At 35.5% G+C, this 24,247-nt stretch overlaps 2 protein-coding genes and 1 long non-coding RNA gene across 5 annotated transcripts; 1 reads left to right on the forward strand and 2 right to left on the reverse strand.

Annotated features, from left to right (window-relative positions):
* The first annotated feature begins 2,450 nt into the window (after positions 1 to 2,450).
* Positions 2,451 to 3,491, forward strand: LOC140811419 (protein TAB2 homolog, chloroplastic-like). 2 transcript variants are annotated; one of them, XM_073169272.1, is made up of 3 exons: positions 2,451 to 2,736; positions 2,821 to 2,964; positions 3,046 to 3,491. In XM_073169272.1, the coding sequence occupies exons 1-3, from the start codon at positions 2,697 to 2,699 to the stop codon at positions 3,327 to 3,329; spliced, it is 468 nt and encodes a 155-aa protein (XP_073025373.1). In that variant the 5' UTR covers positions 2,451 to 2,696; the 3' UTR covers positions 3,330 to 3,491. The 2 variants fall into 2 exon arrangements, with proteins under 2 accessions (XP_073025373.1, XP_073025374.1); XM_073169273.1 differs by having other exon boundaries at positions 2,872 to 2,964.
* Positions 3,492 to 3,548: 57 nt separating this feature from the next.
* LOC140811418 (uncharacterized) lies at positions 3,549 to 11,486 on the reverse strand. 2 transcript variants are annotated; one of them, XM_073169271.1, is made up of 12 exons: positions 11,305 to 11,486; positions 10,811 to 11,162; positions 9,511 to 9,685; positions 9,391 to 9,440; positions 8,899 to 8,991; positions 8,732 to 8,820; positions 7,674 to 7,752; positions 7,386 to 7,468; positions 6,622 to 6,700; positions 5,825 to 6,530; positions 4,511 to 5,087; positions 3,549 to 4,176 (listed from the first exon to the last, which is right to left on the reverse strand). In XM_073169271.1, the coding sequence occupies exons 1-12, from the start codon at positions 11,334 to 11,336 to the stop codon at positions 4,044 to 4,046; spliced, it is 2,448 nt and encodes an 815-aa protein (XP_073025372.1). In that variant the 5' UTR covers positions 11,337 to 11,486; the 3' UTR covers positions 3,549 to 4,043. The 2 variants fall into 2 exon arrangements, with proteins under 2 accessions (XP_073025372.1, XP_073025371.1); XM_073169270.1 differs by having other exon boundaries at positions 9,511 to 9,688.
* A 7,139-nt stretch (positions 11,487 to 18,625) lies between these two features.
* On the reverse strand, positions 18,626 to 20,327 carry LOC140812813 (uncharacterized). Its single transcript, XR_012113758.1, has 2 exons — positions 20,146 to 20,327; positions 18,626 to 19,366 (listed from the first exon to the last, which is right to left on the reverse strand). It is a non-coding gene; the product is annotated as an uncharacterized lncRNA (long non-coding RNA).
* Between the last annotated feature and the right edge of the window lie 3,920 nt (positions 20,328 to 24,247).

A 24,247-nucleotide genomic window follows, 5' to 3' on the forward strand; every position in this document is an offset into this window, starting at 1 on the left:
TAGTTTCAAGCTATGTATGTCCTATTTTAAAGTTGCATGTGATTTTATTATGTACTACTCGTTACTACCAGTTCTGTCTTTTGATGCCCTCATGTAGACAAAATGCATCAAACTCGTCACTGGTATATTCTCCTCCATTGTCAGTCCTCAGACACTTGATTTCTTTTCAGAATCAAGTTCAACCCACGCTTTGAAATCTTTGAAGACCTGGAAAACATCTGATTTCTTCTTGATTGGATACACCCAACATCTCCTAGAGAAATCATCAATGAACGAGACAAAGTATCTCGCTCATCCTAGGGATACAACCGGTGCTTGCCAAACATCCGAATGAATCAGCTCCAATATGCTTTTGCTCCTAGCATTAGAAGTGCCAAACTTTAATCTGTGTTGTTTACTGGTAACACAATGCTCACAAAAGGGTAGTGACACTTTTGTAAGTCCCGGCAGCAGCTTCCGTTCTGAGAGAATTTTCAAACCCCGTTCTGACATATGCCCGAGCTTTCTATGCCATAACACTGTTAATTCTTCTCCTGAACCATTTGATGCAACAACTAGCTCCGCCTCTTTGTGTGTTTCTCCCAAAAGTACATACAGATTGGCAGCAACCTTTTCCGCCTTCATAACCACAAGCGCGCCTTTCACAATTTTCATGATCTCGTTCTCGATCCGAGTTTTGCACCCGATGTCATCCAATTGTCCCAAGGACAAAAGATTTTTCGTCAGTCCTTTCACATGTCGTACCTCCTGTATGGTGCGAATGGTGCCATCAAACATTTTAATTTTGATAGTACCGACCCCAGCGATTTCCAAGACATGATCATTTCCCATGAATACAGATCCTTCTGAGATTGGTTCATAATGATCAAACCATTCTCTCCGAGACGTCATATGCCACGTCGCTCCTGAATCCATAATCCATGTGTCACAAATTTGTGTCTGCCTTCTGCAACAGTTGCCGCTTCGCTGAATAATATTTCACCACTTCCTGAAGTACTGGCCACATTTCCTTGAGAACTTTTATCGATACTCGTACACTTTTTCTTGAAGTGCCCTTTACCGCCACATTTAAAGCAGTAAATATTTTTCTTCTTACTTCTCGACTTTGATCTACCTCGTCTTTGGCTCCCACTGGAGTCACGGTCCATGAATCTTCCTCTTATCATCGGCAAAGCCTCTGCCTGCTTCGAAGTTACCAACCTGTCTTCCTTATTCTTGCGCCGGCTTTCTTCTCCGAGAACCGCAGTTAAGACATCGTCGAATCTTAGAAAGTCCATAAGAATATTGTTGGTAATGTTGATGATAAGTTGATCGTATGAATCTGGTAGACTTTGAAGTAGAAGCTCCGCACGTTCATTTTCCCCTATTTTATGCCCCATGGAAGTGAGTTGGGCAAATAGAGTATTTAGTGTGTTGATATGGTCGGTCATCGATGAAGATTCCGTCATCCGAAGAGTATAAAGCCTTCTCTTTAGGAAAATCATATTGTGTAGGGACTTGACCTCGTACATCTTTGTCAGAGTATCCCAGATAACTTTGGCTATTTTTATCTCAGAGATACTTGACAAAACTTCGTCAGCTATAGCCAAGTGTAAATTGGCAACAGCATTATCATTCATCTCGTTCCACTTTCCATCATCTGTAATCTCCACCGGTCTATCTCCAATAACCGCCAAGCAATTCTCCTTTCTTAAAACTGCTTGTATCTTTATTTTCCACAACATAAAATTGCTTCCATTGAACTTTGCTATCTCGTACCTTCCCGCCATTATGTCTACGACAATTTTAGTAGACCGGACAAAATAATCCCGCCTTAAATAAAAAATCTCAAAAAATCTTTTCTGATGTGGAAGATCACTCTAGGCTGCAACCACAGAGCATACTCAGAATCTTAAGAAATTTTAAACCAAGGCTCTGATACCACTTGTTGGTCCCACGTGCGGAATTTGAGATAGTAAAAACCGGAAAATAAAGAATAAAATGAACACCGAGATTTACGTGGAAAACCCCTAAAAATTATTAGGGTAAAAACCACGGGCAAGATGAAAAGATTTCCACTATAATATTTTACTGGTGTACAACTCACTCACTGTGTTTCCAAAGAGAACACACACTCTCTTAATATAGGAGAACAAACACCTCACAAATATTATAGAACTAAACACTCAAATGCTTATAAGATGAGAGAAAACTCGAAGAAGGGATGATTTCAGAATGAAGGGGGGAGCTCTATTTATAGAGCCCCTTGTCCGTGTGAATACGCGTTAAAAACGCGTATTCATATTTCCGTCTGAAAGTTGCCAGCCAACCACACGTTTAAAATTCAGCTGCCCAATTTCTTTGACTCCCGACATGCATTTAATGCATTCAATTGCCGACACGATCTTGGTATAAAACCAATTCCAAGCAAACGGGTGTGTGTGATGTAATGTAATGTTTGATATCAAGAAAGTTGGTATTTTCAGTCCTATATATCCACTATCCAGTCTGTATTTTGAAATGTTAAAAGTTTTAAATTTTGCATTCCATTAATTTTGTGCAAATTAATCTGTTCCGTGCAGTGCTTATCTCTGGTTCTGTGGCTAGAAGAATGCTATAAAACCGTATATACACACCATCCGGGTTTTCAGATAGGGTTAAGGCCAATTTTTTCACCTGATATAATCCTTTCCCTGTACAACTTCCAGAGAATCTGTATGGAGAAAAATGGGCTTTTGTCCAGTTACCTTTTCCAAGGTATCAACTTTTCTCATTGAGTTAGTAATTCTATGTTTTAGCATCTTTTGATTACCATACAATAATCCAGTCTTGTATTCTCAGCTGTGGCAGAAGAGGTGGCATCTCTGCAAAATAGATTTACCTTTGGTGCAGGTTTGGATCTGGATCTTCTCGGGATTGAAGTAGGCGAAAAGACATTAGTTCCGGGACACGCTGTTGGATCTTCCCGAGCTAAACCATTAGCAGGTTACAATGCTATGCATATATTCTTCTTAGCATCATGTTCTTTTCCAAGCATTGTATTGATGTTTACATTCATTGTTGCAGCGTGGATGAATGGTTTAGAAGTATGTTCGATTGAAGCAGACGTAGCTCGGGCTAGTATAATCCTCTCAGTCTGGATTTCGACCCGGTATGTTTATGCAATATACAAGAAAACACCAGTCGCTACACGTGAAGCTGAAGCATGGGAAGCAGCAAAAGAGGCCTGTGGAGGCTTACACTTTCTTTCTATTCAAGACGACTTAGATTCAGACAGTTGTGTTGGGTTTTGGCTATTATTAGACCTTCACCTGTATTATTTTAAAGCTTTAGTAAACCATCAGATGTAGTTGCTTTGTATTTCGAGAACTTTCTTTACACTGAGCCGAAGATATCTATCTCCCGACTCAAATAGAAGTACCTTGTAACTATTCTTCTAAAAGTTCAGGTCTTTCATTTAATATACACCAAATTGTCCACCAACTATCGGGGTCAGAAATGGTGCAAACTATGAACTGTATATGGTTGTTTGTATAGACAAATTGTGAAGGCAATTGAGAGAGAATTCATGACACAATGGTTCAAAGAGTTGGATAACTACGGGATTTTAGAGAATTCCAATGTCAATTGTGAGTTTGCCTAATAGATACATGAAGTATTCTATTCATTTACAGATAGATAAACAGCAACTGAGCTGAATTCAGCTCGGGCATTCACAGGAGACAACAGACAAACTAAGCTAGCAATAGAAATAACCAACAAACTAACTTCTGAAAGAACAGAAGTATGAAGTCAACAGCATTAAAGAAATAATATGGGATTCTATGCACGGAGGAACAATATGATCTCCAACCCATTCCCTTACTCTTTAAACAGATTCTAGTGCAGCAAGGATTGGGAACAAGATGATGAAATGGAACGAGCAAAATGAGGCTCCACGTTCTGGCAGCTTCTTGGACCTATTAATGTGATTGCCTAATTAGATAATCATGTCGAGTTGCCATCAAACGCTGACAGCCATCTCTCAAGAAGCCAGAACCTACTAAAACAACAGAAATTCGAAATCAACGTTTTTGCTTCTGAGACACGAAACGAATTCCTTGCTTCCCCAGTTCAAAATTCTTGGCGTTTCCATCATCAAGATCTATGGAGACAGTTGATGTGCCCTCAAAGACTTCTATTACTGTTCCCCTGTGCCTGGAAGAGATAAAAACGAGAAAGTTTACACATACACACCAAGTAATCCAAAAAGGGTGATCATTTGAAGAAGGAACAAGATGACACCAACACAACTGGAAACTGTCATGTTGGATTGGCAATAGTTTATCAAATCACCAATTCTATTGCTTGAAAAAAAAACGGAATATTGAATTGGAATCAGACGTCAGGAAAAACCGATTAAATATTTAGAGATAAAGAGTTTACAATTTAATTCTAGATCCCACCATGGTACATCCTTCATACCAAACTCAACCAAAACCCTTGAAATTTAAGGTAGCCTTTAATATTTCATTCCAAAAAATTCACTCACCAGGAGTTCGTAGAAGGCTGATGAATTTCCACCCTTTTCCCTGCAGCATCTTTTCCTAGTTTCTGTAATACCCAGTTAGCATCAGTGAACTCCTTCATTGTGTCGTCTTCTTGCCATTGAGATGTATCTTCATCTCCTTGTGCTTGTCTCCTACGTTTTGATCTTTGACCCCTGGTATATGTTATCTCTTCCTTCAGGGCAGTCTGGTTTCCATGCTTTGAATTGTTGGGGATTTTGAACTTCAAGTGAGGCTTATGATCTTTCTCTGATGCCTGTGGAATCGTTGGAATGCTGACGTTGTCATCATTCAAGTCTCCAGAAATAGTAGGGCCATCTTCTGCATACTTCATAAAAGAATAATTGTTCCTCCTGCTAACTAGGATATCTGATCCACTCCTTGCAGATTCAATATCTTCGATGGCCCTTTTTCCAAGTGCCGAATGCTTATTCTTTGGAGAAACAGACTCATACCCATCAGAAAAGTCAGAGACTTCCGAATTGTCATTCTTGATGTTAATCAAGTTACCCTCTTTTCCTCGTAACATGGAAATTTTCACCGGGTCGGGATGGTAATGGCCTGCAACTCAAAAGACAAATGTTTTTCTCAGCAAAACTATAAAGGGACAAAATACAGCAAGATAGAAAAAATAAATATTCTTATTGCTGCCTCAATCAGGCTCAAACAGATCTCTGAGTAACAAGTTCGTATCACAGTTAAAAACAATGAAAAATCTTTTTATAACTCTGTTTCTCCAACATGAGATATATACTCATCTTGTAAGTTTGGAAAATCATAGCCTGCAGATGCACCTAACTACACATAAAAGAACTCGTGCACAGTAGTTTCACATTTATATTGCGTTGACAGATATGAAACTTCAATCTTCATCAAGGGAAAATTAAGGATTTAAATTTCTCTGAACGTTCATCGAAATAGTTTTTTTTTTTTTTTTTTTCAATTTTGGTTAAATTAAATTAAAAGAAAATGGAAGATTTAAGGTGTGTAGCTACATGCTCAGACACATCAGTAGCATGCAAAATTTGAATACCCAACAAGATTCAGTTATCAGTAAATAACTACTCATAATGTGTGATTTCCACAGAAAATCACTTTTGGCAGAAACTTTAACACACAACATATCAATATAATGCAAAACTTGAATACCCAACAAGATTCAGTTATCAGTAAATAACTATTCATATTGTGTAATTTCCACAGAATGACTTTTGGCCGAATAAACATTAAATTGTGTGTCCAGCAAAGCTTACCAATTCAATAGGAAAAAGAGTACACAAACATCACGCAGAACGTACCATTTGATGAAGTCAAATCTTGTCCCTTTCTAACAATTGAAGTGTCAGATCTGGGAGTACCAGTGATATTTCTGCTTCGTCCACCCAAATGTATGACTAGCTTTGGTCCTTGGGCACCCTTAGCGACATTACCGTCGTTGCCAATGTCCTCCTTGTTAGTCAAATCATGAGGTTTATTACTACTTATTTTGATTGTTCTTGACCTCTTATTTCCACTAGTTGCCGTAACCTCATCGACATATCTGCGTTTAGAGACACCAGACTTATCAACTGAAAAAAGGCCTTCTATTAAATTTCCAGTCACAGGATCAGAAATTTTTTCTTTCTTTTCATGACCAGTTCTGTATCCAGACAATAGTCCACCCATGTGATCTTCAAAACTCTGGGGACCATCAGTTCCATGTTTAAAAGATGTTTCATTCCCTTTTTTCTTTCCATACTTCTTGTTCGAGGACTTTTTTCCATATTCTTTGTTCTTTCTTGGAGAGTTATCACCTATCCCTTTAAGAGAGAACTTCAATGCACTGCTGTTTTCATTCTTTGACAACAGAGATCCACCCTCTTCATCATCTGAAAAGGGTGAAATGTCAAATATTTCTTCCTGAGTTGGCAAACCAGCAACTGCCCTCAAGCTAGCGATCAAATCCTTATCGGCTTCGTCTCTTCTTTTCCAAAGCTCCTGAACAGCCTCGTCAAGATTCCTAACCTGACAAGTGAGAGATATTAAGGAAAACATGAGAAAGGGAGAACTTACATGGCACACATCTCTAGAAACCAGTTAAACCAGAAAATCTAACCTGGCAGCATTCTCCACGACAAGTAGCGCACACATATTGGAGATTTCCATCAACTTGAAATTGAAGGTACTTGGCATCACTAAAATGGTGGCCAAAAAGATTGAAGCAAGAAAATCAAGGTGTGAGATAGCGACTAATAACCAACGTACCAAGTTCTTTACTCTTGAACACAAAATTTGATGTGGAAGCAGATAAGACAAGGCAACTCAAGAGAAAACAACTAAAAAATCCAACTAGTCATCAACCATCCTGTTAGGAGATGGAGATACCAACTTCCTTGAGAAAGTCATGGATCCATCCTATAGTGAACTATTGTTGACCAATTGAGAAAATATAGCCAAAATGATAGTTCGCTAGGGTGCTAATTCAGGAGCCAACAGCGAGTCAATGCAGGAAAATAGGCAACTGAATCTGCGTGGATGTTCTATTCCAGTGACAAAAGGGAACTACAAAATGTTCTGACTCTAATCAGTGACAAGGAAAAAGAAAGGATACAAAATATTCCACTACCACAAGGCTGTTTTTTTGGGTTTTCAGTTCAGTTTTTCACTTACAAATTGTGAAGTTTTTTAGAATGGTGAAAAGCGAAATTTGATCTAGTATTTGGATTATTTATATTTCGTGATGTGATAGGTAAAATGGGTAAATCTGTTTATGCTTTGTTTTAAAAATAACTAATTTGGCAATTGAAAATATGCCGATGCTGAAAATTGTAAGGAAATGGGCAATTGGAAAGGTTCGAGGAACAAGTCTTAGAGAAACACCTGATCCCATCACAGGGACAGTGTACCCAGCGTTGGCAGATATCACAGCACACCATCGGTGTTGACTCGGAATCTCTATAGACCTGCAGTTTTTAAGGAAAATAAGCAATCAACTTGTTTTGCATTAAATAAAATCAAAATTTCACCTTGTTCATGTCAGGTATATAGTAACATTTACGATGTATTTGGAAGCCCTCGGCCAAACGAATATTTCACAGATAGCCGCTAGCGAATGAATACTGAGGATGCACATATATCCATAGGAATATCACTGGCACTATCGCGTACCTTCAAACAGACAGGGCAGTAATTTCCCTTAACAAATAATCTTCCACAAGCATCACAACAAGTATACCCCAGAAACCACCTGCAGGCAGCAATTCAAACATGGTATCAAGTGAAGTGAACTTATGTTACAAAATTTAAATGTTTTTTTTTATCAGAAAAAGGATTAACCCTGAGAAAAAAATTAATGGGAAACACACACACACACACACACACACATATATATATGTATACGTATAATTACATACTATACATTCAATATATTCCATAAATTTTATATCCTAGGGTAGTCGTTAATTAGATTAAATCATTAAAATTTAAACTAATATATTAAATATAATTAAGATATTAAATTGCTTTCGTATGTAGTTCTAGTCGATTGATTCAATTAAGCTTCAGTGTCATTATTAAAAAACTTCAATTAGAAAATATTAAGGGATTGCTTTTCGCCTGAATAAATAATTTGAAGAATATCAGGGGACTGCTTTTTTCCTGAATTGCAACAGATGTAACACCTTCAAGTTCAGTTATATGTACTATCATGAAAGAACGTAAAACATATGAGATACAATGACATCAGCAAGTTTTGCGATTCACCCTGCCCCCTTAAAAATAATCCAAAAATGCACTTGTAAAAGCACTTTAAAAAACCAACACTTAATTTGTCGAATACCCAGTACTTTATTCATTAAATGTTACAAGTGAACATGATATCAAAAAGGTTGATATTCTTAAGCTGAAATCTGTATAATAAAAACTCCATCAGGACCAGGTGAGTGGTACTAAAAACGACATGATATAATCCACATAAGAGAGAGACTTTAAAAAAAATAAAATGAAATAACCCCCGCCCCCCGCCTGATAGTGAGGCTAGCTGAGAGAAGCTTCCCTAGCACACATGTAAAAGCACGTACGACAATGAATTTGGTCAAAACACTAAGGCCAGATAATAAATCGCTTAGATCTCAATGATTTAAAGATCTGTAGTTCACAGGATAGAAGAAAAATCTAAGAATACAGTGTAAAAAGGGAAAGTGCACACAAGCGATGAAAACTAATACCGAACACTTAGACCATTTCCAGGGACAGAAGAACCACAGCTGTGACACTTAGTATGCTTTGGACACAAATAAGGACCGTGGCCAACATTCTGCATGTTTAAAAAGTGAACTACATGAGCACATATAATAATGGTATAGTTGCAAGAATAAGGTATACACAGAGCCACCTTATGAGGAGGTTGCTGGCAGTAACAATGGTATGCACCATCACATCTTTTACAAAACATAAATTTATTTGGATCTCCAGTCCTTCGACAAACCTAAGGGGAACAAAGTAGAAAAGGTAACAACAAGTTGTATCCAGCATTTTCATTAATTTCCATAAACAGTCATTAGATAGATGGGGCCCCAAATCAGTTGTCCAAGTAAACATTCGAAGGATTGAAAAATATGCATCCTCGCTCATCCCTAGAATGTATAAATCATCAACTTTTATAAAAAGGGCTATCTTTTCGTCGGAACAAAAAATTGTGCCATGTAGGCCTCAATTTTTTTGTTTACGCATGCAATTCTCATGCTATACAGACACCATGTTGACTAAAATGACATTCTCCATCGCTTTGCATGAGCACAAATTTTCTATACATCTATATCACGGCAGAATAGCTTTCCCACAAAGATACAGAATACTTTCTATAATTCAGATTTCTAACAATCACCTCACATGTTCGGCATGAGGGGCAACTCCAAGAACTCCAGTGAAAAAGATCTGAGACAAAAAATTCCATCACAAAAGGTACAAACTTGCTTTCCACAATATTGTTGACAACATATAGTACCTCTATTTCGAGACCAAGATTTTAGACAGCTCCTGTGATACTTCTTGCCACAACTATTGCAAGCTAGCATTTTTCCCGTCCTTTCACTTCCATCATTTTCCCCACAAAAGCATAGCCGGCACATTACTTTCGTATTTGATTGACCCCCGTCGCCAGCTGCATCTCTCACATAACCCTGCTAATTTAGTAAGCATGTCAAGGAAATAAAGACTTTTTTAATTCAGACTTGTATTTACAAAATCTTTAAAAGAGCATGTAGTCAAATGTATGTGCCCTGGATGAAAATGATGTGCATTGACCAACAGAGTCACACTCATAATACTCTGCATGTAATAAGCAGATTCCTACACATTACACGACAAAAGATTTGACATATAACGGGTCAATTACAAAACTAAAGTCATCAGTGACCAAACAGAAAATCTTAACCGTTCAAAAAATCATGAACTACAAGTTATAAATACCGTTACCAACAATTCTATGAAAAGCGACAATATCCGTGGCTGTTACACGATAATATTTAATTTCCGAAACGTGTTCTCGACAAATGTATTTAATTGCTGTCTTTATAAGACATCGCCATCAAGTAGAGGGAATCCAAATCATAAAAACGGTTAACAAGCAGCTAATGCAATCATAAATTTCCCATGCACATGGGACCGTGGTTTGCTGGAGCAGCTGTTCTAGAGCCGGAAGGATGCTGTCGCGTCAAAAGTTTCAAGCTCAGTGATGTCCTGTAACAACTGCCGATTTCTGAAATTGGCATCCTAGAAGGCATCAGCCATCACGAAACATTTTTATGTTCTGTAATTGCCTTTTTTAACAGATTATGGTGATTTCTTGGGAGTATAAGATGTTTTTTTTTCTGTTGGTAATTTTTCAAATTTCTGAATTTTTTAGTTTTCTTCCAAAAACTTCCATGGCGATGGCTGCAACCATTTCGTGAAATATCAATAAAACTGGAACAGTAGCCTATACGAGGCCGTCCAAGGTGTGCCAAAACCATCCATGAAACTCCAAAAGTTTCACAACGAAAAAGAACCGTGCAGAGAATACATTAGCTTGATCTCATTATAATCAACCCTGAAAACTATATAGAAACTATGTGCATCACAAAACCTAATGCAAACATGTGGATAACAAACACATTCACTGGTGGATATCACCCCCCAATAAACTACAAAATGCATTGCAATATCAAATGCACTACGGAGTATGCTATCCAATGTCGCAGAATTGAAAAGAAACCTTCTCTTTTTTTGGCAAAAAAAACAAATTGCATGATTACTAAAATCCTCACCATCTTATCACCAGACTCAAACCTCCTCGCATAATCCTCAGCCACGCTTGAGGAGGCGGCAGCTTGTTTCTGCAGCCCCGCTCTCTTCACCTTTGCGGAAGCATCAGACGCTGCCACTCCCTCCCCAGCTCTACATCCCACCGCAGGGGTTTCCGGAATTTGCGGCAGCGTAGCGGGGGAAACAATAACCTTCGGCACCTTGACCTGACACGTCGCATTCTCCCTGGCTTTGATCAACCACGGGTCGTTCAAGAACTGCTCGACCCGAGCAACCTCCTGCAAAAAGCCCTTCACGCCCTCCTCGCTCTGCAATCTTCGAGGAAACCCAAGTGTACAAAAACATATCTTTCGACTGCAAACACAAAAAAAGAGAGACAGATTTATTCCAACTCAAAAACCCATATCGCACACGCACAAACACACTCCACTCCGCGCAAATCTACACATGGGTCGAAAAATAATGGGCTCAGTCCACAGATTAAGAGAGAGATTACCAGGTAATTGGGCAAGAAACATGAAAAGCCATGAAATTTGAAATTTTTTATATATTAAAAGGGAATTTTTAATTTTTCTTCGAGCTAGTGGTGGTATTTTCGTGCAGAAAAATTATTTATTTTTTACGGTACTGATATATTGGAAAACCCCATAATTATTTTGAGTGGGGAGAAGGAGAAAGGTGACTAAAGGCAATTTGTGAACGATTAGGGCTGCTCTCGGCTTATATATATATTATCGGGATATATGATTTTGCTCCCCTGTGTTTTAAAAAATTGTAGATTTGACCTTTGAATATGCATTTTATTTTTCAAATATCATAATTCTTTACAATAAATTGGAAAATATTATTTTCAAACATTTTTATTTTCACTTCTTCTTGTAAATCTATTGGCAATGCTTGAAAGATCAATTGATGTTGTACTTGATTAATCTATTGGTCTTTTGGGGGTAAAGTTTGTGATTTCGATATTTGTGGGTTTTTGTTTAAATCTGTAAATCAAAATTGTATTATTTCAACTTTAAAGTACCAATATTTTGCGCATATCCATAAAAACTAAAATCGTTGTATGTATCTCCAATGTTCAAAGCAAGAGGAAATAAATTGTTTAGATTTTGACATATATAAGATTTAATTTGAAAAAGAGTAGGTCTCTTGTGAGACAGTCTCACGAATTTTTATTTGTGAGACGGGTCAATCCTATCGATATTCACAATAAAAATTAATACTCTTAGCATAAAAAGTAATATTTTTCATAGATGGCCCAAATAAGTGATCTGTCTCACAAAATACGACCTGTGACATCATCTCACACAAATTTTTTACTTTGAAAAATAGCAACTTCTTGTTCTTGACTATCCATGTGACTCCCCAAAATTTTAAAATATTTAGTCAAAATTTAATTAAAAATTTTAATAAAAATAATAATAATACATTAATTGAATGATATGAAATTTATTATTCTCAACATAAAAATTTTAAATAAACTTATATTAAATAATAAAAATATATAAGATATTCTTCTAAAATAATATTAATTAATTAAAAACAATATTATATAAGTTAATATCAAGATAATTTAAGAAAAAATCAAATGAAAAAAGAGCATTTCAAAAGTGAAACTATTAAGTTAATAATAATCATAATAAAATCAAAATAAATAAATAAATTACAAATTAAATTTTTTAAAACATAATTAAGGTATATAATATAAAAAAATTCTAGAAAATTATTATAAATAATCTAAATAACTAAATAAAATTATACTATATTTAATCAATAAAAATATATGCTGAATTAATAAATAAAATAAGTACTTGTAAAAATTTATGAGAGTGTGTAAATATTATATTAATTAATAAAAATTATTTATTACTAATTAAATTTAATAGCGAAAATATATCATCAAGATAAATCAATACTTGCCATGGATAGTGACTTTGTTGTATCAAGAATTTTTATGTTTTGATATTAACAAATAATAAGGTAAAATTAACTTAAGCTAAAGTGATCTAGTCGAACAAAATTGATACGGTCCCAAACTGAAATAGTTATTATTAGATTATCAATTTTCCTCACTCAGTTTCAAGGATTTCAGTTTACCTAGTTTTAATTTACCAAAATCAGTTTACACCAGCAGAAAGAACTGATCGCAATAATGTAAGATACGAAACTGCTCGCAACAGTATATGATTTGTCAGAAATATGTTGACATGGACTAAAAAACAAGTCAACGGACACTTTCCTTTTGAATGGATCTTTTATTTCTGAAACTATATATAGAGCTGAATTCGAAAGAAATTCAGCCGAACACAAGGGATTCTTACTACTGGAAAAGATTAAATATTCAAGCTTTCATCTGAGTCAAACACACTTTAAAAAATGTATTTTATCTTATCATTTAAGGATAATAAAGTAATAAGATAGTATTGTAATTTATTACATTCAAATAGTAGTTTGCATACTGTCTATTATCAACATAAATATGCTAGGAGTTTCAGTTTAACAGTAGTTAAGTCCAAACTGAACTGAGACCTTGCAGATCACTTGTATAATTCAAAGTCTTCTAGTGTGAGTCTTCCAAAAAAAAGAAAGGGGGACATAAGGACTTGAGTCTCTGAACATCCAAAAACATACATGCGCATTTTTCACATTCAGTTTATCTTTCAATTCATTAGCCAACATTGTTGATGATTTGTTCTAATATGTCAGTTTGGCTTCTTTCCGCACTTATTTGTTAGTAAACTAATATCGACACTCGAGAATATATATAATTTAGTTGCCAACTCAGCTAAATTAACTAGAAGAAACAAAATTGTATCAAGTGTTTATTCAACATCCTTCTAAACATTGCAGCCGATTCTACAATTGGTATCAGAGCAGACTTATTCTAGACTCTGAACATTTATCTTCAAAGGACTTCATTCAGTAAAATTTTGATGTTCACTAAAGAAGATTTTGATGACTTGAAGATAAGAATGCAGGCTCATTTAGCCGCTCAAGACGATAATATGTGGTTTGTCATCACAGATAGACCAATGAGGATACTAAAAGCAAATAGAACTATAGACATCACTGAAGACGCTCCTCAAATGCTGAAAACCAAGTAACGAATGGACAAATGATGATAAAAAGGAAAAAATCTTGACAATATGGATAAAGATATTCTGTACAAAACTATTGACAAAACACATTCCACAAAATCAAATGTGCAAATCTGGGAAAATTGATTCAGCTATGTGAAAATAATGACCACCAAAGGAAACAAGCTCTCCACGGCCATACATAAGTTTGATAATATTAAAATGACACTTGGAGAATCTATGATTGATTTTGATGAAAGAGTTAGCGGAATCATAATAGAACTCAGTACATTTGGAAAAATATACAACAAATGACAAGTAATTCTGAAGGTGACGAGAGGGCTTCCAAAAGAATGAGATGTCAAGACGATAGCCATGCGTGAATCTAAAGATTTGATGAAAATGGAGGTCTATGACTTTTTTGTAGACTTAAAAGCTTATGAATTGAAATTGCAAATAAGGGAAGATGATCAGTCCACCTCTCAGTTGATTAAGGCTCTAACTGCTGTGAAACTGGAACCATTAGTTTCGAATAAGAAATCAGTTTAGCAGTGCTATGTCATTCTTCGTAAGGAATTTTGGAAGTGTCTAAGAAAAATCAAGGCAACTTTCAAAACTCCAACCGAAGACCTATCAAAGAGGGAGTCAACTTGTAATAGCCGATCGTTCATTTCTTTTATTATGAATTACGGTATTTTATGGTGATGTTTTATGGCGAATGTTATAGAATGGAATAGATAATGGATGGGTAGAATAGAATGTTGAATTTGAGTTAAATATGTGATGGAAGTGCTGAAACAGAATGAAACTGTGGTAGTAGTTGTGGTTTTTAGCATAATGTTTTTTATATTGATCCAATTGATGTGAGGCAACTTTCATTAGAAAGATAAGATATAAGGCTATAACTTTTGTGTTTTGAGTTTTGTTCAAATCATTAGGGAAGACAAGTCAAAAGCGCCACGAAGTGTGTCATGCGTATCGTCGTTCCTACAATGACACATGTTGGGAGAATGAGCATAACTCTTTACTCAGACCTTCAAATAAAATTAGGCTGACTGGAGATACAAGCCAAGACATTGGGCTACAACTTTCAGGTTTAGGACTTTTTCTAATTTTGAAAGGAAAAGGCGTTTCGGAAGCGATCTTTACAGTAGCTGTGCGCAGAGCGCGCCCGAGACGTAAGATTTGACCGCTCGAGCGTGGATGCTTCTGGATTTTTGGGTTTCTAACAATATGGTCTATGCTAGGGCGGTAATATGTGACCGCCTAAATGCCCATCAAGTTAAAAAACATGTTTTGAGGATTTGAAATGCTTTTAATAGATGTTGTATCACTTTTTCCTCATTTTCTCCCCTCTCCTTCTCTTCTCTCCATCGGTTAGTGCTAGGGTTCTTCATTTCTCCTTCAATCCAACTTCTTCCAAGACATTAATCTTTGATTGAAACCTTAATCTTTCTCGGAGATTAGAAGTTCTTCTCCTCAATACTTTAGAAGTAAGGTAAGAAAGCTTATTTCCTTGAGTTAGTGATTGAAGGGAAGATATTGGGTTGTATGGTTTGAATGTTGAGGTAAGGTTGTTAATATAATGATTGATGGTATTATTATTATTATTATTATTATTATTATTATTATTATTGTGTTGTATGAATCCCTCAAGAGCTTAGCAACCACTTTTAGCTCATTTAACTCATTGATTATGTATATTGTATGTATTGATTTATTGCAAAGAGATGGAATTGATGCCAATGGTAAAGTAAAGGAGCTAAGGTTTTAGCACGCACACTACATGTTTGATAAAATGTTTCAATGAATGTTTTTATGGCTTGATGGTTATATGGTATAGTGGTGTTACCTTTGTTAATTTTAAACCCACAAGACTGAAGTTGATCAACATAATGACATGTACTGTGACTGATTTTGACTGAAACATACAAGTATATCATCGACGGATGATCTATCAATGCCATGCAAAGCAAAAGAAATGATGTTTTATGGAATGCCATCTTATAATTGTTATTTATGAATTTTATTGACTGATGGCATACTACGGTTAAAAAATGATACAGATTCCTTCTTTACACGATCGTATATGTATTTGTTATTACAATGTCTATTTGCTGAGTTTTTATAACTCATTTCAGTTATGTTCCTGAGATGCAGATGCGGGTAACCGAGACTGATACGGCGGGGTGTCGAGACGGAAGAAGGAAATGTGCCAAGCTTGGAGGAAAGATGAAATGATTATTTTGTCTATGGATGGTTAAGAAATTATTTTGTTTTGAAATGGTTGAAGTGGTTAATATCTTTTGTGGTAACACATTTGATATTTTGGGAGTTTAAACTTGACTTAATTATTTTGGTAATCAAATGCAATACTTTTTATTTAGTATATCTTTATGTATTAGTTGTGAGAATTTTTATGATGTATTGTTTTTATTGCTTGAGGCAGATGGTGAGTTCCTTTTTATGGGGAAACTCTGCCAAAATTTTAAAGCACATACTTTCCTCCAAGTCTATTTTTAAAGCTTCTGCATTATAGAGTTTATTTTTATTTTTTAAATGGGCAAGGGTGTTACACAACTGATGACTCCAATGCGTGTTTTAACCGTGGCAAGACTAGCAAATTCATAGAATATTGCCCTAAACTTAGAAGGCATGATCAAAGATATTGAAAAGAGTAAGAGATATTTTGACAAAATGAGATCCAAGGAGGAAAAGAAATTTTCTAAGAAGAAGTGTCACCAAAAGGTGCTGGTGGCCGAAGAAAGCAAGTCAAAATAGACCGACTCGGACTCTGGGTCATCTGAATCAGAAGATTCAAGTAGCTCTAGTGATTATGAAGAAGTGAAGTACTTAATGGCCAATGATGCTGAGCTTGAATCTACCAGTAAACATGTATTTGACTTTATGTGAGGCCCGGGCCCGAAGAGGATGGGGGGTGATCGCCGGTGCCATCAGTTGCACGGACAATGAGCGGCTCCTGGCAGGCTTCTTGGTGGATGGAACATGAATGAACCGACCCACACGGAATTAGAGGGATTCCGAGACTGTTCAACGTAATGGACTGTACAGTTGAAGAGGGCTTAAAAGATTTGATTGGTACTACTCATATCACGAATGTGCATCTTCTTTTCGGTAGCTCATCACATAAGAACTCCAAAGTTAAGCGTGCTTGACTTGGGGCAATTTTGGGATGGGTGACCTCCTGGGAAGTTTCCCAGGGTGCATGTGAGTGAGGTTATAAGCACGCTGGAAAGACTCGTCTTGATACAGTGAGGACAGTCGTCGAATCTGGGACGTTACAAGTGGTATCAGAGCCAGGTTCTCTCTTAGTACGGTGTGGTTCGGGGACGAACCAAGCGGAAGCTGGTGGGCATGTGAGGCCCGGGGCCAAAGAGGGCGGGGGGTGATCGCCGGTGCCATCAGTTGCACGGACAATGAGCGGCTCCTGGCAGACTTCTAGGTGGATGGAACATGAATGAACCGACCCACATGGGAATGAGAAAGATTCCGAGACTGTTCAATGTAATGGACTGTACAGTTGAAGAGGGCTTAAAAGATTTGATTGGTACTACTCATATCACGAAGGTGCATCTTCTTTTCGGTAGCTCATCACATAAGAACTCCAAAATTAAGCGTGCTTGACTTAGGGCAATTTTGGGATGGGTGATCTCCTGGGAAGTTTCCTAGGGTGCGTGTGAGTGAGGATATAAGCACGCTGGAAAGACTCGTCTTGATACAGTGAGGACATTCGTCGAATCTGGGACGTTACACTTTAGCTCGACCGATTTATCACGAGAAGATCTTATCAATGCACTTTATGACATGGTCAATGAGTACCAATTCTTTCTCAATCATTTGAAGAAATTAAATCAAAACAAATTGAACCTAACAAGACTGAAACTGACTCAGAACAGTTTAGTGAATTGTTAATTCTAAAGTGAGAAATTGCTAAACTAAAAATTGAGAATGAAAGAATACATAATGAGAACCAAAAGTTTAGATATGATAATAAGAAACTGATTGAGATAGTTTCATCTTGAAATAAGTCTTCAGTTACCTTAACTGAAATGCAAAAGTTACAGAAACCTATTTAAGACAAAACTGATCTCAGTTTCAGCAACAAAGATAGCATTCTCGAGACAAGTACACAACCAAAATTGGATATGTCACTACAAGAATAAATGTTTATGGTGACATTCATAAATGTCATCATATTCAATATTTAGTGACATTTAAGTTTTAGTGACACCTCCAACAAATGTCGTCTATTCCAATGTCGTCTTAAACTTTCTGACATTTTTTAATGTCATTATAAGACGTTAATGACAACTTCATACGTGTTACTAATTATTCATATAATGACAATTTTAAATGTCAGGAAAACTCATGTTTTAAAGACATTTATACATGCCTTGCTATTATAGCAAAAATGACAAATTTATATGTTAGGTAATATAATTTATAATAACAACTAAAAATGTCGTGTATATTATTTATAGTGACAATAAAAAATGTCACTAACGATATGTTATAAGGTTAATTTAAAATGTCTCATTATGTAATCTGTAATGACACTTACAAATGTCTTCTATACTAGTATATAAGGATATTGAAAATTGTCATTAATAGTTTTTTATAATGACTTTTTGAAATGTCTCCATATGAGTTTTACAATGACATTTTTTATGTACATGATTTAATGTTCAATACAAATACAAAATTTTAAAATAGAAATTAAATTGCTAATCAATAATTTTCATTAATTTTGCAATCATTAATGTATAAGACTGACAAATTTGTTATCTCGAAAAACATCTATATCACAACAAATGTACCAAATGTATTTAGTTTAAGAACTAACAAAAAATTAAGTCTTCTAAAGCAAAACATAAGTAAACTTGTGATGCATCTTCATTATTCAACCATCTCATCTTCATTATTCAACTATCTCATCTTAATCAAAATCCAATATTCTTGTCACCTACAATAAAAATTCATATATTTGTATGAATGAAATAAAATTAAAGAAACACAAAATAAAGAGATTAAAATTTAATTCCAACTAGTGAATATCATACCAAATGATAAACTGGAAAATTATTATTTATCCAAATGCACCTAGTAGAAATCTTCCTCATTAACTGTCAATTGCAAATATAATTGATATTGGTCTAAAAAGATACTAACATGACGGACATAATAATAAATACTAGTTAATTGAAAAGTTGAATATCATACCAAATGACAAGGCCAAGCTATCATTCCTCCAAGTGCATCCCCAACCTTTTGTAAAAGATCATATGGCCTAATCAAACTCTCTTGTTGTTCTAGGACAACTAGAACTTGTATTTCACACCAATTTGGTCCCAACCTCTGTCTTCCTACTTCGGTATTTGGATCCATGCTACGAACCACTCCTTTTGCCACAATTTTCGTCGAATCAAATGAACTTTTTATTGAGACAGAACATCCAATCTACGTGAAAGTGCAAAAGAGAAAGTTTTGATAAAAACAATTATAAAGTACAATCATCAATAACCATTATGCTAATGAGTATGTCCAGCTAGCCAGAAAACAAAAAAGCATAAAGAAACATCATTCAAATTAGTTAACTCATGACAGCAAACATACATATAATATATATTCTCAACCAAAATATACTATCTAAACTAATAAATGGCTAACTCGAGATAATTATAAGCTCACACAAAACATAGCTTACAAAAAAGAAAACTCCAACTCATTATGCCACATCAAATAATAAATAATATCAAGGTTATAAAATTCTATGAAAAACAATATAATCCAGACATTTCTTCATTTTTCCAAATTCACTTGGGGAACCGTTTTCATCATACTGTACCCCAAGATTCGATACAAGCATACATTTTAAAATAATCCTTTTCAAGCTTCTATATATTTTGTCCATATTGATCGCATTTCCAGGGCAAAATTCAACATATTTCCAAATATCTTTGCCAATAAATTGTGGAAAAAGCATAATCGAGAAAGGGATTCCCTTCAATTAGTTGAATCTCTTAAATCATCACCACTTTTAACGGCGATACTTCAATCATTTGAAGTATCTCAATTTTAACGGCGAGAAATTCATTAACTTTCTTCAATAGACATCCTTGGAAGCTATCAAAGAGATTAAAATCAAATGAATCGAACTCCTCATCTCTATGAATCGAACACTCTTATAAAAAAATTGTGACCAAAATCTCTTCCAAAACAAGGGATTCGGAACTTACCGGAGATGAGCGGCTGGGCAAATCTGAAAATGAGAAACGGCTGGACAAATCTAAAACCGTGACACTAGAAAAAAGAAATAAGAAGGAAGGATTAGCGGCTGAACGAGGGAAAAGAGAAGGGGCGCGAGAGATTTGTGAGAAAGAGCGCGAGAGAGATTTGGCACACTGTATGAATTAATCCATCGTTCTTTCCTTTTTTTTCCTTTTAATTAAATTAATTTTTTTTTTAGTTTTTTAATGAGAGTGAGAGTAAGAGTGAGAGTGAGAGTGAGAGTGAGAGTGAGAGATTAAAAAATTGGAAATTAGTGGGAAAAATAAGAACTTTTAGTGGCATTCATTAAAAATGTCATTATAACATATCTAATCTAATATTTTTTTATTAAAAATTTTATGTGTAACCAGTGTCATGATATGTATGTAATAACGACATTATTTTAAAAATGTCACTAAGAAAATGTCAGTATAGCCATTTTTTCTTGTAGTGTGTGCAAAGGGAAATATGTTCATTTTGTAAGATTCAGTTGGTATATGAACATCAAGAATCTATCCTTCAAGTTGAAAAACTGTTGAAAATCTGAGTAAAGGCAGAAAATTTGGTGTTGGGTACGTGTCTGAGAGTTTCAATACTAAGACAAACTGGAAGCATAGCCAAACCAGTTTAATTAGGCAAAACTCAACGAAACACAAGTCTAATCGATACGAAAGTCTGTTAAGAAAAGATATAGGATGGTCAATGAAGTTGGAAAGGGTAAACAACATGTGGTTTCTACTGCACACAGAACACATATACGCATACTCACAACCTACTTGGAACACAAAAAATGGTCAGTTACTTAAATTAATCAAGGTTTGTGTTCCGAAAGGACTAATCCTGTCTAGACCCAAGAAAATATAAGTACCAAGAGTTATTTGTAATTTGTGATTGCAGGGCAGAATAATTGAACATATCAAAAAGTCGGTTTGGTACTTGGACAGTGGTGTTCAAGGCACATGACTAGTGAAGCTAAATTGCTACCAAAACTGACTCAATTTATTGGACCCAAAATCACATTTGGAGATGCTTCTCCAGGTAAAAATGTGGGTAAGAGTATCTTATACAAGGTAACATTACCATTAAAGGCGTATTAGTTGTTGAAAATCTTAAGTATAATTTAATCAGCATAAGTCAATTGTGAGGTATTTTTGGATGCATTATAATGACAGGTTACTGGTGTGGCAACACATATAAAAGTAGTTGGACCACACAACCAAATGAACCAGTATACTTCATGACTTCTAACTTATCAAGGAACATGTTGTTGCATAAAAGGTTAAATCATTTAAGTTTCAAAGCCATTACAAATCTCAGAAAGAATGACTTGGTTACTTATAAGCACAAAATTGAATTTTCTAAGGAGAAAGTCTGTTCAGCGTGTCAATTTAGAAAGCAAGTTAGGTCATCTTATAAAAACAAATTGCCTAACTCATCAACCCAAAGCTTAGAACTATTTCACATGGACCTGTTTGGTCTCATTCCAATCATGAGCTTATGAGGAATGAAATATAATCTAGTTATTATTGATGATTTCTCAATATTCACTTGAGTTGTATTCTTTAAATCAAAAGACATAATTGCTACTCAACGGATCAAAATTTTCAAAAAACTTTTAAATGAAAAATCAAAAGGGATTGACAAAATCAGGTCTAATAGAGGAATTGAATTCGTCAACCAAACTTTTTCTCTATTTTAGAAAATCTAGGAATCAGACATGAGTTTTCAACAACTAGAATACCTCAGCGAAATGGAGTTGTTGAGAGAAATAATAGGACCCTTAAAGAGGCTACTAGAACAATGCTTGTTGATTCTGGAGTTTCTCAAAAATTTTGGGCTAAACCAGTGAACACTACATGCTATACTCAGAACACATCAATAACTAACAAAAAAAACAGAACATGAAACCATATGAGATCCGGCATGGCAAGCAACTTGTGATATCATATTTCAAAATTTTTGGTTACAAATATTTTATACACAACAATGGTAAAAATCATCTCCCTGCCTTTTATGCTAACTCAGATGATGATTTATTTCATTGTTACTTTTTTGATAGGATCGGTTGTCGTAACAAGAGTGTTTAGAAAGGAGGGGGGGGGGGTTGAATAAACACTTACACTTAAAATTGTTCTTTAACAATATTTGAGTTCAGTTTAGTGACAAACTGAATCTCGGAATCTTGTTGGTCAATAACAATCAGTTAAACTAGAGTAGTTGCGGAAAGTAACTGACTGAAAGATAGAATACGAAACTGAAAGAAATATGCAAGAGTTGTTTCTGGATGTTCGGAGAATTTAATTACTCCTACGTCACCCCTTCTATCACAAGGATATGATATTCACTAAAAGACTTTGATCAAGTACAACACTTGTACAGACCCATTTCAGTTTGGACTTACAACTGCCAAAACTGAAACTCTTAGTTCTACACAATATTCTCAGTGCGTAACTGATATTAGCACAATTGAATCTAACAACTTTTAGAGAGTGCTAACAAGCTCAGATTGTAGCCTTGATTGCTACGAGTAATTCAAATGAAAGTGAGCTGAGATTTTGACAGAGTAACAGCAAGATTAAGATTGAGTGATCGTCTCTGTTTTTCTTCTGTTCTTCAGTCATATTTATACTTCTCTTTCAACAGTAACTTTGATATGCATTTGAATTCTAGTATCCGTTGATTGCCACTTCATCATTCCTTGGGCAATGTTCTCTTCAATGATTGTAGTTCGGCGTCTTAATTGCTTTGTCCGGAATACGTTGTCTTAAGTAGTCTTGGTTGTTGTGCGGCGTTTTTGTGCTCTGTTATGTCTTCTTTGTTCTTTCCCGAGACATCTTCAGTTGAGAGACTTTAAGACATTCGGCTGAATGTTTTTAACTGATCAGTTTACTTTGTATCATTGTATCAACTGACATCAGTTGACAAGTTCAGTTGCCGAATTTGCTTGCGCGTATCAGTTGATTCATATTTTGTTAATCGATTGATTTATGTTTTGTCAAACTCCAGAATCTAGTTTCTAACAATTTCCCCCTTTATGGTGTTTGACAAAATCAAGTGATTTAAGATCGAATATCTGAGCTCTTTGTAGATTACGCAAGTGAATCATAATATAACTGGGTTCCTTGTAGATAACATAAAATCTGAGAATATAATAACTGGATTCCTTGTAGATAACATAAAATCTGAGAATATAATATCTGGATTCCTTGTAGATAACATAAAATCTGAGAATATAACTAATCCGATTAATTCTTCTTCAGCTACTGTCCTTCCCCCTTTTTGTCAAACATCTCCATTTTGTCTGATAACTTTCGAACGTCAATGGATAGAAGTTTTACATCTGCTGAGATACTTGAGGCAACAGTTGTGAGGGAGGTCTGTAGCAATGCTATTTGATTTGAAACAGTGGTTTCCAGTTGCTCAACTCTCTGACTGATTACATCTTGAGTTGTACAGAGTGAGCTAACTAGCCCCTTCTTTATTTCATGCACAGTTCCGCTAAGAGAGTCCATGTTGGCTTGAAGAGCTTTTATTTTGCTGAGTCAAATTCAATCGAAGAATCTAATTTGACAGTATGTGACAGCTGTTCGAATTGAATTTTCTTGATGTCAGTTAGCATCTGCTGCATGCTGTACTGTATGTTCTGAATTTCTTCAAGAACAACATCTATTTCTATGGATTGAATTGGAGGTCGCTGGCTGGGCTTTTCTGAATGCTTCGATGGTTGTTCAAAAAGGACTAATGCTTGATCAGTTTCCATTGTTCCAGTCATAGGCTGAGCTGGAATATTTTCTTGAATTTGAGATGATGATGGTTGGTTTTGATCAAGGATTTGACTGTCTGGCTGAATGATGGAGATGGATGGTTTATCCGTAGGAGCTTCCTGTGGAGAGTTAACCGAACTTTGTTCTTGCTCCTTTGATTGAGTGAGCAACTGTCTTTCTACATGTTCAGCAGTTTCTTGTTCTGAGGATTTTGCTTGTTCATCAGTTTGAATAACTTGTTCAGCAGAACTTTTTGACTGCACTGGTGCTTCAGTTTGAGCTTTTTTCGATTCAGTTATTTCTTTTT

The sequence above is a fragment of the Primulina eburnea genome, chromosome 14, assembly GCF_022965805.1.
Source record: "Primulina eburnea isolate SZY01 chromosome 14, ASM2296580v1, whole genome shotgun sequence".
Lineage (NCBI taxonomy): Eukaryota > Viridiplantae > Streptophyta > Magnoliopsida > Lamiales > Gesneriaceae > Primulina > Primulina eburnea.